This window comes from Emys orbicularis, chromosome 5, assembly GCF_028017835.1.
Source record: "Emys orbicularis isolate rEmyOrb1 chromosome 5, rEmyOrb1.hap1, whole genome shotgun sequence".
Classification (NCBI taxonomy): Eukaryota; Metazoa; Chordata; order Testudines; family Emydidae; genus Emys; species Emys orbicularis.
In genome coordinates this window covers 75,069,661-75,086,339 of record NC_088687.1, presented here as the reverse complement: position 1 = coordinate 75,086,339, position 16,679 = coordinate 75,069,661, and the positions used below count along the sequence as shown (strand labels likewise).

At 44.3% G+C, this 16,679-nt stretch overlaps 1 protein-coding gene across 1 annotated transcript in view; it reads right to left on the bottom strand.

The window, feature by feature from the left end:
* Window positions 1–16,679, bottom strand: part of GALNTL6 (polypeptide N-acetylgalactosaminyltransferase like 6) — a 976,122-nt gene that overhangs the window by 72,883 nt on the left and 886,560 nt on the right. The window contains exon 7 of the mRNA XM_065405341.1: window positions 289–406. Within this exon, the coding sequence (XP_065261413.1) occupies window positions 289–406 (118 nt within the window). The remainder of the gene's footprint in view (window positions 1–288; window positions 407–16,679) is intronic.

Genomic DNA, 16,679 nt, shown 5'->3' with positions numbered 1-16,679 from the left:
GTAAGCTTTCGTGGGCTAAAACCCAATTCATCAGATGCACGGAGTGGAAAATACAGTATATTCTCAATGTAGAATAGCCCACTTCCACCTTAATTGAATTGGCTCGTTAGCACTGACCCCCCACTTGGTAAGGCAACTTCCATCTTTTCATATGGCAGTATGAATAAAGGCAACGTGACGATAACAAAGCACATCACAAATCCGGGTTCAGATAACTAAAACCCAAACCTTTAGAGTCATACCAAACAGAATAAGTAAGTATTAAATGGAAGTGACTTGATGACTTACCTTAAAGGAGATTTCATACTGCTCTCCTCCCCATATTTCTAAGCCTGGATCATAGCCACCGAGCTCCCAAAACCACTCTCGGTCAACAGCAAACAGACCTCCAGCCATAACAGGAGACCTGAGGAATAATTAAAACAAATTGTAAATGACAGGCACCATCATGTCATGCTTGAAAAACTGAGAAGCTCAATAATGTACATTGACAGATAATGATGAGGCTGCTAGCAATTGTCAGTATACGTTTGTGTGTGTGGGAGGGTGGTGGGGTGGGGATAGATGTCAGGTTGTTTTAAATTGCTGGAGAAAGGTGGATCCTAGATCAAAGTTTAGTGACTAATCTCTCAGAAATCATCATCTAGAGCTACTTTATCCTATGATGCTTAGATACTGCTGCAGTTGAGAGCTATTTTATGAAGAATATAGCGTGTTAGAACATGGCAGACATCTTTTACAAAGAAGTTTATTATTAATCAATTCAGCTATATTTGCTAAATCAAGATTTTTTTTTTTTTTTTTTTTTTTTTTTTAGTAGGAAAAGGATTCAGGAAACATGCAAAAGTGCTTCATGTAATTCCCAGATTCCATATGTAGTTATGCACTTTTGAACCTTCCCATTCCCTCCCCCCATTAATATGTGAGAAAAACAGGTCAGTTCATTTCAGTTTCACAATTGCTCTCCTAAAGAGAACAGAACAGTGAAGGGACCTGGCTGCAGAGCAGTGACAGTGATTAGGAGCAAAACAGCTGCTTGAAATTTGTCCCACATTAATAATTTACCTCTCAGGCGAATACCTCAATTATTATTTTTTTTGGTGAATATTCACATGAATAAATTAACTGAATTTTCTTTAACTGTTTTCTCACCCCTTTGTGTTCACTTTCCATAGATGATAAAGCAAATGAGTTTACAGGAAGGAAGTTTTAAGTTAACATTAGAGAATATTCATGGAAAAGTGAGTTTTAAATTCACAAACATGAGTATTTGTACTGGAAATCTGACAGTAAGAGTTATAACTCATCCAGTCAAGGAGCAGAGATCCTGATTCTCCAGTGTGTCTGAGTGCATAGGCAGTCACAGAAAATCAGCAACGGCTCCCAGATCCTGGCCACTGGGTCATCGTGGAAGTTAGAATAGAAGGGGGCCTTACTCTTACTTCTGTTATATGTGTAAGCTCAGGGCATATCCCAGCAGGGCATCACGTATAGTGGAACTCTGATCCATCACAATCCCCTCTTACTTCATTCTTCCACAGAGCACTTTCCCTCCCTCTTATGCCACGGCAGGAAGAGCTTTACAGTGGCAGAGCATTCCCCTACAAATGATATTCTGAAAGCATAATAGAAAATGATTCTCTCCTCTATGTTAGAGATAATGAACCAAGGGATGGTTTTATCTTTTGCTTCCACTAATCAGTTTGTTTTTGTGCAGTGTTTAATTCTTAAGATTAAATTACATTGTGTATTAATTATTCTGTAAATTATAAGAAGTTGTAGTGGGAAGCCCTCTTTTTTAAAAGACAAAAAGTAAGGTATTTCCCCAGACAACACATTTTTCAAAGTAGTTAGTAGCTCTTTTTGAAAAAAAGATTCAATAGTTAGCTGGTGAAGCCACATCCTATAACATACTCTGAATATGAATGGGCTTTTTACTTTTATTGACATTTTGTACCTCAAATATTGACTGTCTTTCCCACAAATGAATAAATCCAGTGAAATCCTATTAGAAACCTTCCTCTGGGGTTTTTCACTACTATAATACATTTTCAACTCCAACCAGAAGTAATTCTAATTACAACAGGTCCCTTGTGACTTCAGGTTCAAAATAATCAAAACACCATGTCCACTTACAAAGTGGAACTTGCACGAAGGAAGCTTATAACTCGATCTTTATTAGCATGTGAAACGAAGCCTCAGAAATCCCTGGGGGGCGGGGGCACACAGGCTCTTTAGTGCTTTTATTCAAGTATCTTTGATGACCATTCCTCTGGACACAGTGAAAAAGGCAGCTCCCCCCCTGCCCCTTCATGATTCAAAGAAGCCAATCAGATTTCATTTGTCTAATTAGGGACTTCAAGTTGGGAAATAATTGGCAGGCATTTACTGTACAAATGATACTGTGCAACAAGAGCTTATATACAGACTTTACAACTATAACATAGGATAAAACCTGCTTGTTTCATAGATGCTGGTTCATTAAAGTTCACAACATTTATTATAATTAGGCAAACTACTAAGAAAGAGACTGGAACAGCATAATTTTTGGCATTTATTCTTTAAAAATCAATATTTCATGCCATTTGCTCTCTGATCATTACTCCACAGCATATCTTGATATTTGCTGCCTTGCAAAAAGATTTGATGGAAGAGGCCCGATAAGGACAGCTCTCTAGTTTTCACTGGAGTGGGACCAGCAATGCAGCAGTTAGAACATGATCACTTGGTACAATGTGTGCCCCATTTCAGCAAGCAACTGCTATAGAATGAGCTCTAAATTGTCTCCAGAATGTGAAGACAAAAGAGCCTGATCCCACAGCCCTTACTGATATGAAAAGTCCCTTTTGTAGTCAGTAGGGTTACTCAGATGGTTAAAGGTGGCAGTATTGGACTGAGGAAAAGAGAATCTCTTGTCAACTGAAATTTTTCAGGCAGGACTGTCAGCTATGAAACTACATGTGTCTGTAGAATAAAGCTATTTAAATTAAATGTTTAATGAATAATTTCAAACAGATATAGTCCATATGCATCTGTGTTTGACAGGATTTTTAAAACTGGCAGACACCTGGTGGACAGGAAGCAGAAACCCTACTGCGTCACTTACATGCATGGGATTAATTCCAGCCTGGCTTCCCCATTCCCCCCTTGAACAGATTTTCACAGAACATAGCGAGGCAGGGCTGTGGACTGTAAGCCTTTCTAATTCCTCAGGAGCAAGACAACAAATTCTATAAGAGTAGCTTCTTAGGAAACAGAAGAAGGGCAACCTTGCACACTCAGTCATTAGAGGGCTGAAGTTATAGTCCGGACAATTTTTTCCCCTTCAACTGTAATTCCTGGAGCTTAAGCCAATTGGTATGGTTTCCTCTTACTGATTCCTTACTGATGACCCCTGGATGGACAGCATTCATATGTGGTGGTGGGCTTGGTATAAACATCTAGATAGCTTAGTGTGCTAACTAATTTAGCTATCAATGTGGGCATCTTTGCGGAACATCCCTAACATCATGCATTAGGCTTTCTTTTGTCTCCCATCTCTTCTGGGAGTAATTGTGATACACTACACCCCAGGGGAGCGATCTGCTGAAACCCACTGTTCCATCTAAATATGTATATCATTAATGCACATGAAGTTATGAGAATTGTGTTGTATGATTGTCACTAAAATATGTTGTGGGTTTGGGAAGTGCCCAGAAACTAGCTCCCCAAAGACAATAACCAGGGGGATAATCAACGCCAGGCAGGTGTCAAACCATCATCAACAGCCATTGTCCAGCAAGGGAGTTACAATTCAATGACTCACTTGCACAAGGCCACACTAGGAGAATTGCTCAACCTTGCCCGGTAATTCAGCCATGCCCACCAGACATGACTGAACTTGTGTTCTCTGAGCACATAGACCGGGGTGGGCAAAATACGGCCCGCTGGCCGGATCCAGCCCGTCTAACATTTCTGTCTGGCCTGCCATGACTAACATTTCTGTCTGGCCTCCTCTGCCCCCTTGCGATTTCCGAGTCCGGGCTGCTAAAAGTCCTGCGACACAGCAGGCTGCCTGCCAGCCATGGCCCCACGCCGCTCCCAGAAGCTACTGCGGCCAGCTGTTGCTGCCATGTCTCTGCGTGCCCCTGGTGGGGGGAGGGAGGCGGCTCCGCGCACTGCCCCCGCCCCCAGCACCATCCTCACAGCTCCCATTGGCCAGAAACCAGCCAATGGGAGCTGCGGGGGTGGTGGTGCTTGTGGGTGTGGGCAGTACATGAAGACCCTCTGACCCTCTCCCCCCAAGGGGCGCGCAGAGACATGCCAGCAGCAGCTGGCCGCAGCCACTTCCAGGAGCGGCGTGGGGCCACAGCATGCAGGCAGCCTGCCTGATCTCGGCTGTGCCGCTGGCCGGGAGCCACCTGTGGTAAGCACCTCCCAGCCAGAGCCTGCACCCATCACCCTCTCCTGCACCCCAACACTCTGCACCAGCCCCGAGCTCCCTCCTGCACCCAAACTCCCTCCCAGACCCTGCACCCCTCCATTAATATAGTAGAAATGTGCGGCCCGTGACTACTTACCAAAATTTGTGGAGTGGCCCCCCGTGAAAATGATTGCCCACCCCTGACAGACTAAGCGTATAAAACAGAACACAATGCCCATATGCTTGGCCTTCTCTCCTCCCCTGACCTAAGCTGCAAGCAACAAGAATGCTCGGAAGACTGAAGACTCCAACAGAGGAAACTGGCTCAAGTTTAAGAGACAAACCTGTATATTAAGGACTGTAAGATCCAGTGGGGTGAGAACATTGCTTGATCTTAATACTGTCTAAGGTTTAGACTGCGTGCTTAGATTTTCTTTTCTTTTGGTAACCACTCTGACTTTTTGCCTATCACTTAAAATGTTTCTTTTGTAATCATTACACTTGTTTTACTGTTTATCTTTACCAGTGAGTTTGCCTGAGGTTTGGCAAATCAGCTCAGGTTTCCAAAGACTGCTGTATATCCACTTTCCATTGATGAAGTGGTGAACTTTCATTGCTCAAGAAAGGGTCTTGAGCAGTGCAACATGGTATATTTCTGAGGTACAAGGCTGGGAGGATTTGGCTGGTGCCTTTTTCTGTGTGATTCATGAGTGGCTCAGGGAGAATTCATTCATTTTTGCTGGGCTCCACATGCTATTGTGCTGAGCGATAGCAGCACCTGGAGGGGTTTGCAGCTTGTCACTAGCAAAGCATTGAGAGAGAGAGGCCAGGCTGGAGAGATAAGGGGGCACCACGGTCCCAAGTTGCACCCCAGGGATCCTGTCACAGTAATATTTTCTTATCCCATCTTTTTTGAGACAAATTCCAGTTACCTAACCTCACATTTTAATACTTCATCCAGCAGAATTTGGTCCATCAGCTCTAAGAGCCAGACCATTACACATATGAATGTTTTTCTCTGAATCTGCATCTGAGGTTTTTGTCCAACTAGCCACATTCAAGTTATAAAAAAGTTCTGCCCCTTAATGGTATGAGATAGTGAATGAGTGAGATTGGTCTGAAGTGGGGAGAAATGACCGGCCCTGTGCTTTTTTTCTTTGATTTGGGCCTTTTAGAATATTTGGATGTCTTCTTTTTCTTCATGGTTGAGGAGAAATGTGAGACAGTCTTGGCACCTCTTGTGGCTGAAAAATGATTTGCATTTGGACTTTGCAATCCTTGCCCTACTCCAATATAAGGAGAAGGATCTGGAGCCCTACGATTCATGATATGCCCATTTGGTGGGGGAGGAGGAAGCCATGACTTATGGCTAATAAAGGGAGAGATCTTTGACTGCTTTCCTAGCATGGACAGTAATAATTTAAAAGCTTATAGAAGAATCTTCCAGACCTGGGGGACTCTGGGGAACCCAGAAGTCTCCTATACTTGAAAAACATTGCTTCTTCTCTTCTAACTCTGCTGAGATAGACAGGTGCGCATTGTGGCTCTCTCTTCTCTTGGTGGAGCCACTTTAGCACACCAAAGCGTATCTCTGTTGACCTCTGCTCTGGGGAGCAGGAGTGGGATGACCTGTTCTCTACGTGTGCCTGCTCTCCTGATGGTGCATCACCTTTCCTTGCCTGCAGAAGAGTATCTTGTAAATGCAAGATGACTTGTATTACGATTAATAATACTCCTCCTAATTATGTATTAATTGAAGAAACTAGGATGTTTCTTCTTCATGGAAAAGACCAGAATTATTTACTAAGGTCTTACATACACCAGGCAAAAATCTGCCTCTGACATCATTCTATGCATTAAGTACTTGTAAAAAATGATGTTTCATTGTGATTAGAATGGAACATAGGGCATTAATATAATATCACATGCCATATAGCACAGATGCTGGAGTCCAAGATTAGCAATGAAGTGGTTAACTTTCTTTCCAGGCCTCTTTCTGAAGCCTGGTATGTTTATAATTGTATCACATTGCATTCATTTAGAACACTTATTTTTTTCTGAGAGATGTTCACCAGTACCAGACATCTAAGTTCTACTTATATCTAACCAGAGCCTAACATCTCTTTTTTTTTAAATCATATTTTTATACAAAAAAATCCTGCTCACTACTTTTGCTGATTTAATTTGGTTCTCACTACCATCAGAGACTTTTGTACAGTAATTCTTATATCCTCACTATGAATTGTTGCTTTAATGTTCATTCTCCCATTCTCTCCCTATTTGTGCATTAACAGTGTTTGTAATTTATTAGTGAAAGTATTTTAGAGCCACTGTCAGACTTAGACAAACTTTAAAACAATTTATATTTTGTATAAAGCCCATGAAACAATCATATACTACTTCATTATTTTATCCCCTCCCCCTTCCATTGCTAATCAGCCAAATTCTAGAGTACAAACAGGAATTCTTTTCTGATCAGTGACCTGACTGTGTGTGTGTCTAGCTATTGCATTAATATACCCATCACCAGACATAACTAAGACTTGCATTTTATTTAGTCCCTAGTAAACCCAAATTGACTACCCAGAATTCTGCTGCTTAAGGTCTCAATTCTGCACTGGGATCTCAAAGTTTAAGCATGTGCTTGCTGAATTGAGGCCCTAATGAGGATCCACACACTTCTGCAGTGTCAGGGCCTATTTTTTTTTCCTGGCTGTTTCATTCATGGATACAGTATCTGCCGCCTGTGACCATTCCTCACTATGGGAGAAATTCTCATGTCACACTTTGGATTGTGACATAACTGAACACAGTTTTCAGGATGCAAACTATAAAGGAGAGATCTTACTTCTATAAACTTACAATTTGTAATTATAGATGATGGAAATATGATAATGTAACATGATTTAAAAAATGTAACAATGAATTTTTATATTATCTAACAGTTTCTGTAACATACTAGTGTCTTTCATTATTTATAGCTCCACTCAGTCTAACCATCTTGCAATCTTCTTTCTCATACCATCATCTCAATAATTTGGGTAAATGCATTTTTTAAAGCTGCAGCTGTAACATTATGCCCATTTCAAGGGTATTCCCTACGTTTCAACCTGTAGCAAATTTTCAGTCCAATGAACATTCTTTCCTCTTATTTCATGACTTTGTACATTTCACAACAATAAGTTCCAGGGTGGAACATAACAAATATATTCTGAAAGTCAAGGCATAAATGGTGTCAGTGTCTGTTATATCTCCTGAGTGTATTTTGGAAACAATAACCTCAAAGAATTCTACAAGTTAATAGACTGTCACAAAGCATGTCAACTGTGCAAGGTAAGAAGCTGCCATAAATTCAGTGTGCTGCCAAGTCCCATAAATGAGGTTGGAAGATGCAATTTTGAGGAATTTAAGCAGCCTAAAACCTCCCATACTGACTCCCCATTTTTGATATTACATATAAATCACCTTTCTGTACATGGATGCAATTAGATAAGAAGCACAAGGTCTGATTCTCATCACACTGACCTTATACTAGTGTAATTCCATCAACCACAATGGAGTTACTGTCATACCTAGCACTGCCTAATTCTAATTTGGACCCTTCTATGCATCCTCATTATTGTTTCCTTCTCCTTCAATTTAATAGTTGAGTTCCATTAATTCTCACTCTAAAATAATGTTTATTTGTGAAAAGATGCTGTTATAATAGCCTTGAAGAATGGATACCTCTAGGAACAGGATCTGGAAGGGATAGGCAGCAGCCACACAAACTTTCCTATAGTGCCCTTGCCCACTGTGCCTCAGACTTGACATAGAAGATACACCGCTAAGAGTGGGAAGGTAGCTCAGTTTCCATACCCATGTCATTGACGGCATCTCTACTAAGACTGCCAACACGAGCTCATATTGGTGCCAGTTATTGCATAAACTTGCCTACTAAGAACAGAACTGAATAAACATGATAAAACTCTGCATTTATACAGTGACTTTCATCTAAGACTATTAAAGTACTTTAAAAACATCAATTAATTTAACCCATGATAGCTTTGTGAGCTGTTATTTCAAACTCACTGTACTTAATATTAAGTAAACATTAATTAAACATTGTGGTTACTTTGGCATTTCAATAAATACTTTGGAATTATAAACACTAAGAAACCAGGAATTCTCTTACATAACCTATCACTTATATTTAGTAGAACACTGCTGCAATGTGTAAAAGTCAAGCTTAGGTTTCTTTAATTAGAATTTAATGAAAATCTAATTATACATATATATACAAACTCATGTAGACATGTGTATATACACACACACACACACACACACACACACACACACACACAGAGTAAAAGCAATCAAAAAGCAAGCTTAAATATATGTACTCATATTCATATGCACGTGTATATATTAATATTTTTAAGAAACTGTAAAAGCAATAACTCAAAAAACTGTAACTGATCTAATATGAATGTCAGTCTATCCTCCTGCTCCACCAAAGACAGAGAGTGTAAAGAAGAGAAGAAAGTCCTTGAGGTGTGAGTTATAAATATTTTAAAGCCTTGTTTTAACAAGGCTTCTTTGTATATTTTTCCTAGCATGGAGCCCACAGTGGATAAACTTTTAAGTTATACTTTGAGTTGGTGTAAAAGATTCCTGACAAAGTCATACCTTGCAGTTGAACCACAATGAGGGTATGTCTACACTACGAGAGTAGTTCGATTTTACTTAAATCGAATATGTGGAATCGATATTACAAAGTCGAATGTGTGTGTCCACACTAAGGACAGTAATTTGACTTTGTGAGTCCACACTAACGGGGCAAGCGTCGACATTGGAAGCGGTGCACTGTGGGCAGCTATCCCACAGTTCCCGCAGTCCCCGCTGCCCACTGGAATTCTGGGTCGAGCCGCCAATGCCTTCTGGGTAAAAAAATGTGTCGAGGGTGCTTTTGGGTAACTGTCGTCATCCAACCGTCACTCCCGCCCTCCCTCCCTGAAAGCGCCGGCGGGAAATCAGTTCGCGCACTTTTCTGGTCAGTGACAGCGCGGACGCCACAGCACTGCGCGCATGGAGCCCGCTGCGACCATCGCTGCAGTTATGGCCGTTGTCAACACCTCACACCTTATCATCCACCTTTTCCAGAGGCAGATGCTGAGAAATCGGGCGAGGAGGCTAAGGCAGCGCGGTGAGGACCTGAAGTCTGAGAGTGGCACAGACCTGTCACAAAGCACGGGACCCCGCGCCGAGGACATCATGGTGGCAATGGGTCATGTTGATGTTGTGGAACGGCGATTCTGGGCCCGGGAAACAAGCACGGACTGGTGGGACCGCATAGTGCTGCAGGTCTGGGATGAATCACAGTGGCTGCGAAACTTTCGCATGCGGAAGGGGACTTTCCTTGAACTTTGTGAGTTGCTGTCCCCTGCCCTGAAGCGCAATGACACCCGGATGCGAGCAGCCCTGAGTGTCCAGAAGCGAGTGGCCATAGCCCTCTGGAAGCTTGCAACGCCGGACAGCTACCGGTCAGTCGCGAACCACTTTGGCGCGGGCAAATCTACCGTGGGGGTTGTTGTCATGCAAGTAGCCAACGCAATCGTTGAGCTACTGCTCTCAAAGGTAGAGAAACGCGCAGGTCATCATAGATGGCTTCGCCGCAATGGGATTCCCAAACTGCGGTGGGGCTATAGATGGAACTCACATCCCTATCCTGGGACCGGACTACCAGGCCAGCCAGTACATTAACCGAAAGGGCTACTTTTCAATGGTGCTGCAAGCACTGGTGGACCATAGGGGACGTTTTACAAACATCAACGTCGGATGGCCGGGCAAGGTTCATGACGCTCGTGTTTTCAGGAACTCTGGTCTGTTTAGACGGCTGCAGGAAGGTATTTACTTCCCGGACCACAAAATAACTCTTGGGGATGTGGAGATGCCTATAGTCATCCTTGGGGACCCAGCCTACCCGCTAATGCCCTGGCTCATGAAGCCCTATACTGGTGCCCTGGACACTGAAAAAGAACTCTTCAACTACCGGCTGAGCAAGTGCAGAATGGTGGTGGAGTGTGCTTTTGGCCGTCTCAAGGGGAGATGGAGAACCTTACTGACTCGCTGTGATCTCAGCGAAACCAATATCCCCATTGTTATTGCAGCTTGCTGTGTGCTCCACAATCTCTGTGAGAGCAAGGGGGAGACCTTTATGGCGGGGTGGGAGGTTGAGGCAAATAGCCTGGCTGCTGATTACGCCCAGCCAGACAGCCGGGCGATTAGAAGAGCCCAGCAGGACGCGCTGTGCATCCGGGAGGCTTTGAAAGCTAGGTTCCTGAGTGAGCAGGGTAACCTGTGACTATTAAGTTTGTTTACAGAGAAGCTGAACCTGCCCCCGTTTCTTTACCCAGTAAATGTTCACTATCCTCTCCAGTTACATACCCCGTTCACTCAGTTCCCCCCCTTCCAACACACGTTTAAAAATAAAATCACTTGAATTTTGTTAATGAACACCGTTTTCTTTATTACTGTTTTCTTGGTAAAGTGTTGAACCTGGGACGCAGACTGTGGTGGGGAGCGGGTATAGTGTAGTGATGCAAAGGACGCTTCTAAACTCCAGGAATGACAGGCTCCGCACTGGTGGACTGGTTGTTTCAACGGAGCCTGCCACCCCGCTGCATAAGATCTCTAACCACCCTCCCCCGCCACAAAGTCACATAGCCCCCCTCCCCCCCACACAGAACACGAAAACCACCTCCCAGACTGACCAGGGTAACTAGTGACTGCAATGTGTGTGTGCCCTGCTGCTGAACCTGCCCCCGCCTGTGTACCCTGATCAAGGTGACTCTCCTGTCCAATTACCAACCCCCTTCCCCCCCTTCAGACAGACTCTCCTCTAAAAGAACATGATGGAAACAGTAATTAACAGAAAACGTATTTTTTATTAGCAACTACACATGAAACTGGGGGATGAAACTTGGACGGGGGCTTGGGTGAGGTGGGAAGGAAAGGACTTATCAAATTTTGGGGAATGAGAGCCTTCTGGTACTTGAGCAGTCTGCGGAGTGGAGTGAGAGTTTTCACGGACTCTGCCGCCCCTCCTTCCTGGGACTTTGGGTGAGGGGGTTATGGGACTTGGTGGCGGGGGAGGGCGGTTACAGATAGACTGCAGCGGGGCTCTGTCCTCCTGCCTCCGGTCCTGCAGAACATCCACAAGGCGCTGGAGCGTGTCCGTTTGCTCCCTCATTAGTCCAAGCAGCGTTTGAGTCGCCTGCTGGTCTTCCTGCTGCCACCTCTCCTCCCATTCCATGTGTGATCGGTGCATTTGGGACAAGTTCTCCCTCCACTGGGTCTGCTGGGCTGCCTGGGCTCGGGAGCAGCCCGTAAGTTCCGAGAACATGTCCTCCCGTGTCCTCTTCTTCCTACGCCTAATCTGCGCTAGCCTCTGGGAGTGTGATGCCAGGCTAGGTCGGGAGACAGTCGCAGCTGTGGGATGGGAAAAAGGGAGTGAATTCCTCAGAAAGATAAATTTAGTTGTGAACAAAGAACATAGTCTTTCTCTGTGAACAAGACCATGCACAGCACCTATCACATGCGCACTCAGGACAAGGTCGAATTTTCGGCCTTCGCATTCAGTGCCTGGGGTCTTGCAGTGCAGATCAGAGAAGCGGGGCAGGACACCGGAATTTGTGTAGCAGGCCGACATGGTAAGCCGTAGACTTGTGGCTGCTTAAAACTTTGATAATAGCACTGGCCTCCTTTCACGTTGAAAGCAATGCCAGTCCCTGCTGCCAGCAATCCGGCAAGCATGAACTCTGCCCCTGTCCCACCCCCTCGCGGCTGTCCCAGGGAAAGATCCCTGTATGCTGCCCCTCTCCCGCCTCCACCGCGTGGCTGTAAACTGCCGGTTACAGTTCTGTAAAGGAACAGGCAAGCAGTCCCAATACTAACATTCCCCTACCTAATTCAAAGCAGGTCACCATGAGCGACATCACTCTGATGAGGATTTCAGAGATGGAGAAAGAACGGATGCTTCGGGAAAGCCTGCAAAGACCAGGGCCGTATGCCGCCATGCTCTGCAAGGCAATGATCCCCGAGTACTTGCTTGTCTCCTGGCGCGGAAACGTTTCGTACTACGGAGGACCCAATAAGGCCGCTCTCCCAAGGAACCTCATGCAAAGGCTTTCCAATTACCTCCAGGAGAGCTTCGTAGAGATGTCCCTGGAGGATTTCAGCTCTATCCCCGGACATATAGACCGGATTTTACTGTAGCTGCACTGGCAGGGACTAAACAGTAGAGCGGCTAGGGCAGAACAATCATGCTAAACCGGACATTGTTAGATTTTTTTTCAGTAGTTGCACTGCCAAGGACTGAGACGTTAAGCGCCTAGGGCAAAGTAATCATGCAAAACCCATTGTTAATATTGTTAATATTCCTGTTCTGTTAAAAATAAATGTTTACATGTTTAAAACACTTACCGACTGATCCTTCCCCTGATTCTGTGTCCAGGTTAACGCCTGGGGACGGTTGGTAGGGGATCTCTGTAAGGGTGATGAAGAGATCCTGGCTGTCGGGGAAATCAACGTTGTAAGCGCTGTCGACTGCCTCGTCCTCCTCATCTCCTTCCTCATCTTCCCCGTCCGCTAACATGTCCGAGGAAGCAGCCGTCGACAATATCCCATCCTCAGAGTCCACGGTCAGTGGTGGGGTAGTGGTGGCGGCCGCACCTAGGATGGAATGCAGTGCCTCGTAGAAACGGGATGTGTGGGGCTGGGATCCGGAGCATCCGTTTGCCTCTTTGGTCTTCTGGTAGCCTTGTCTCAGCTCCTTGATTTTCACGCGGCACTGCGTTGCATCCCGGCTGTATCCTCTCTCTGCCATGGCTTTAGAGATCTTCTCGTAGATCTTTGCATTCCGTCTTTTCGATCGCAGCTCGGAAAGCACGGACTCATCGCCCCACACAGCGATCAGATCCAAGACTTCCCGATCAGTCCATGCTGGGGCCCTCTTTCTATTCTGAGATTGCATGGCCATCTCTGCTGGAGAGCTCTGCATCGTTGCCAGTGCTGCTGAGCTCGCCACGATGTCCAAACAGGAAGTGAGATTCAAACTGGCCAGACAGGAAAAGGAATTCAAATTTTCCCGGGCCATTTCCTGTGTGGCTGGTCAGAGCATCCGAGCTCGGACTGCTGTCCAGAGCGTCAACAGAGTGGTGCACTGTGGGATAGCTCCCGGAGCTATTACCGTCGATTTCCATCCACACCTAGCCTAATTCGACATGGCCATGTCGAATTTAGCGCTACTCCCCTCGTTGGGGAGGAGTACAGAAGTCGAATTTAAGAGACCTCTATGTCGAACTAAATAGCTTCGTGGTGTGGACGGGTGCAGAGTTAATTCGATGTAACGGTGCTAAATTCGACATAAACTCCTAGTGTAGACCAGGCCTGAGAAATCTAAATACAAAGTATGGGGCATAAAAAAAAATTAACAGAAATAGTCCTCTAAGTGAAAACTGTACCTGGACTTGGATCCTGGTTCTTCTTAATTTACAATATTTTTTTTTATCAATGGAAATCATTTGTCAGGGTTGTTCTCTGTGAAAATATCAACTTTGAAAATTAAAGAAAATTCCACTCGAGGCAAAATATTACACACTGTCCAAAACTGAGAACCTACATTTAGGCCTCTTTTTGAAAGAGTTCAGTGTGAGACATGTCTGAAACTAAACAGCTATTTTTGGAAAAGATACAATCTTCCTCATCTTCTCAGAAGGAAAAATGATGTTAGATTTTGCTTAAAAAGCTGACTCAAGGTCAAAAAACCAGCAGAGAGATTCTGTGTATGCATTCTTCATAGCCACAGAATCTCAGAAACCTGGCAAGTTGCCCTTCTTTGTTCTTGTAAAAATCCAATTATTTACATTATGAAAGGGGACTCCATAGGTCAAATAGGAGGCACAAATGAGGGACATGGTGCAACTGTAAGTCTCTTCTCTATTCCCCGAGGGGTACATTGAGCTGGAATTTTAAAGCTAGGCCAATGTTCTGCCTCAGTATACATCTTGTTTTTTTAACAGGAATAAAGCTGTTCTAGCTAACAAGGAAGTCTATACCTATAACAAGTGATACTTTGTGCCAAACTGACATCTTAATTAAGATTAAACTTCTATCTTCAAATGAAAAGCAAGGCCAGCTATATATCCTCTAGGTTATCCATACAGGTTGTATAGTAGCTCTAACACCACCTAACAAGTCCTAAGGAATAACGATAGTTCAATATATTCCATCAATATTTTCAAGCAAATGCACTAAGAATATGTAGGGATAGTAGGGCAACAGAATTAATATCCATTTACAATATCTACCCTCTTTGTAGACTGTAAATGAATAAACCGAAGAACTATCGTCCTTGTCCAAGGCCTACTTTTGTTTATGTTCTCAGTAGTTTCATAAGCAAAGCAAAGAAACATTTTGAGATTCTCTGTTAAAGATGGCTGTATGCACAGCTGACCTATTTCTGACCCATGAGTATGCTTTAGGAGTGGGCTAGCTTCATATGACTTTTCTCAATTCCCAAGGACTCCATACTTAGTGTTCTTCTCCTTTGCTCCCCTAAAATGTTCGAAGATAAATTATTATAACAGGTTCAATCAGCATGGAGAGTTTATTATTGCGTCATTCTTAATTATTGGTTTATTCCTTTAAAAAATTCTAATACTACAAATGAAATACAGTAACTCCTCACTTAACTTTGTAGTTATGTTCCTGAAAAATGCGACTAAGTGAAACGATGCTAAGTGAATCCAATTTCCCCATAAGAATAAATGTAAATGAGGGGGTTAAGTTCCAGGGAAATTTTTTTCACCAGACAAAAGACTTTCTCTCTCTCTCTATATATATATACACACACACACACACACACACACACACAGAGAGAGAGAGAGAGAGAGAGTATAAGTTTTAAACAAACAATTTAATACTGGTACACAGTGATGATGATTGTGAAACTTGGTTGAGGTGGAGGAGTCAGAGGGTGGGATATTTCCCTTACTGCTAAATGATGAACTAGCAATTGGCTGAGCCCTCAAGAGTTAACTCTCTCACTCTACAAGGCAGCAGGAATGGAGGGAGATATGCGCATTTCCCCGTTGAGTACACTGCCTTGTTAATTAGATCAGCTTGCTAAGACTGCAGCTGCTGCAAGCTCCCTCCGTCCTGATCCCTGGTGTGTCCCCCCTGCTCTATGGAAGATGGAGTAAGCGGGGTGCAGGAGCAGGGGGGAGGGGGACATCCTGACATTAGCCCCCCTCTTCCTTCCCTCCCCCCCCGCACAGCAAGCAGGAGTCTCGGGGAGCAGCTCCAAGGCAGAGGGCAGGAGTAGCACATGGCAGTGGGGGGGGAGGGACATCTGCAATCGCTAGCCTTCTGGGCAGCTGCTGCAAAGGCAACTTAGGGGAGTGGGGAGCTGATAGAGGGGCTGCCCATCCACCCTGGTTCCAAGCCCCCACCAGCTAGCTGCAAGGGGCTGCTCTTCCTGCAAGCAGTAGATAAAGCAGGCAGCTGCCAAATGACGTTAGAAAGGAGCATTACACAACTTTAAACGAGCATGTTCCCTAATTGATCAGCAATGTAACAACGTTAACCGGGACGACTTTAAGTGAGGAGTTACTGTATGCTATGAATTTATCCTTCAGATAAATACATGGACCAGATTCTGAGCTATGCCTCTCAGGAGGTGCAGCACAAGGGGAACAGCCCAAAAAAGTGACTTTACATCTTTATGTAAATGTGACTTTTCACCCCCAGAATTCTAGGCTGCTCCAGGGGCAGGCATGTCTTCTCCCAACATCTGTCAATGGGCTTCTCCATAGACCAAAAGACTATGAGCATAAAATGCTCCAGCCACACCCCGTCCCACTGTGGCATACACCTTGCTGCTTCATAGACCAAAAGAACATGAGCACAAAGGGATCCAGCCATGCCTCCTCCTACTCCTGGCATATCCCTGTGCTGCAGACAGGCCAGCATAATGTTGCCTAAGCAAGATCTACATGACCCCAGTGCTGAACGTATTCCCAGAGGGTTGTTTAAGATAGCTTGAAGGATCCTTTAGGGCAGTTAAAGCCACTGTAAAGGAGAGGCAGTGAAGCCAGGAATTTGGCTCTATTATTTTTCAGAGTACTGTCCATCCTAGATACTCTATTAGAAGAAATTCTCTGAAAGACAAACATTGAAGAGATTTGAATGACAAAACTCAAATACTCAATGAAATAGAAACACTTTCCCCTCCCCA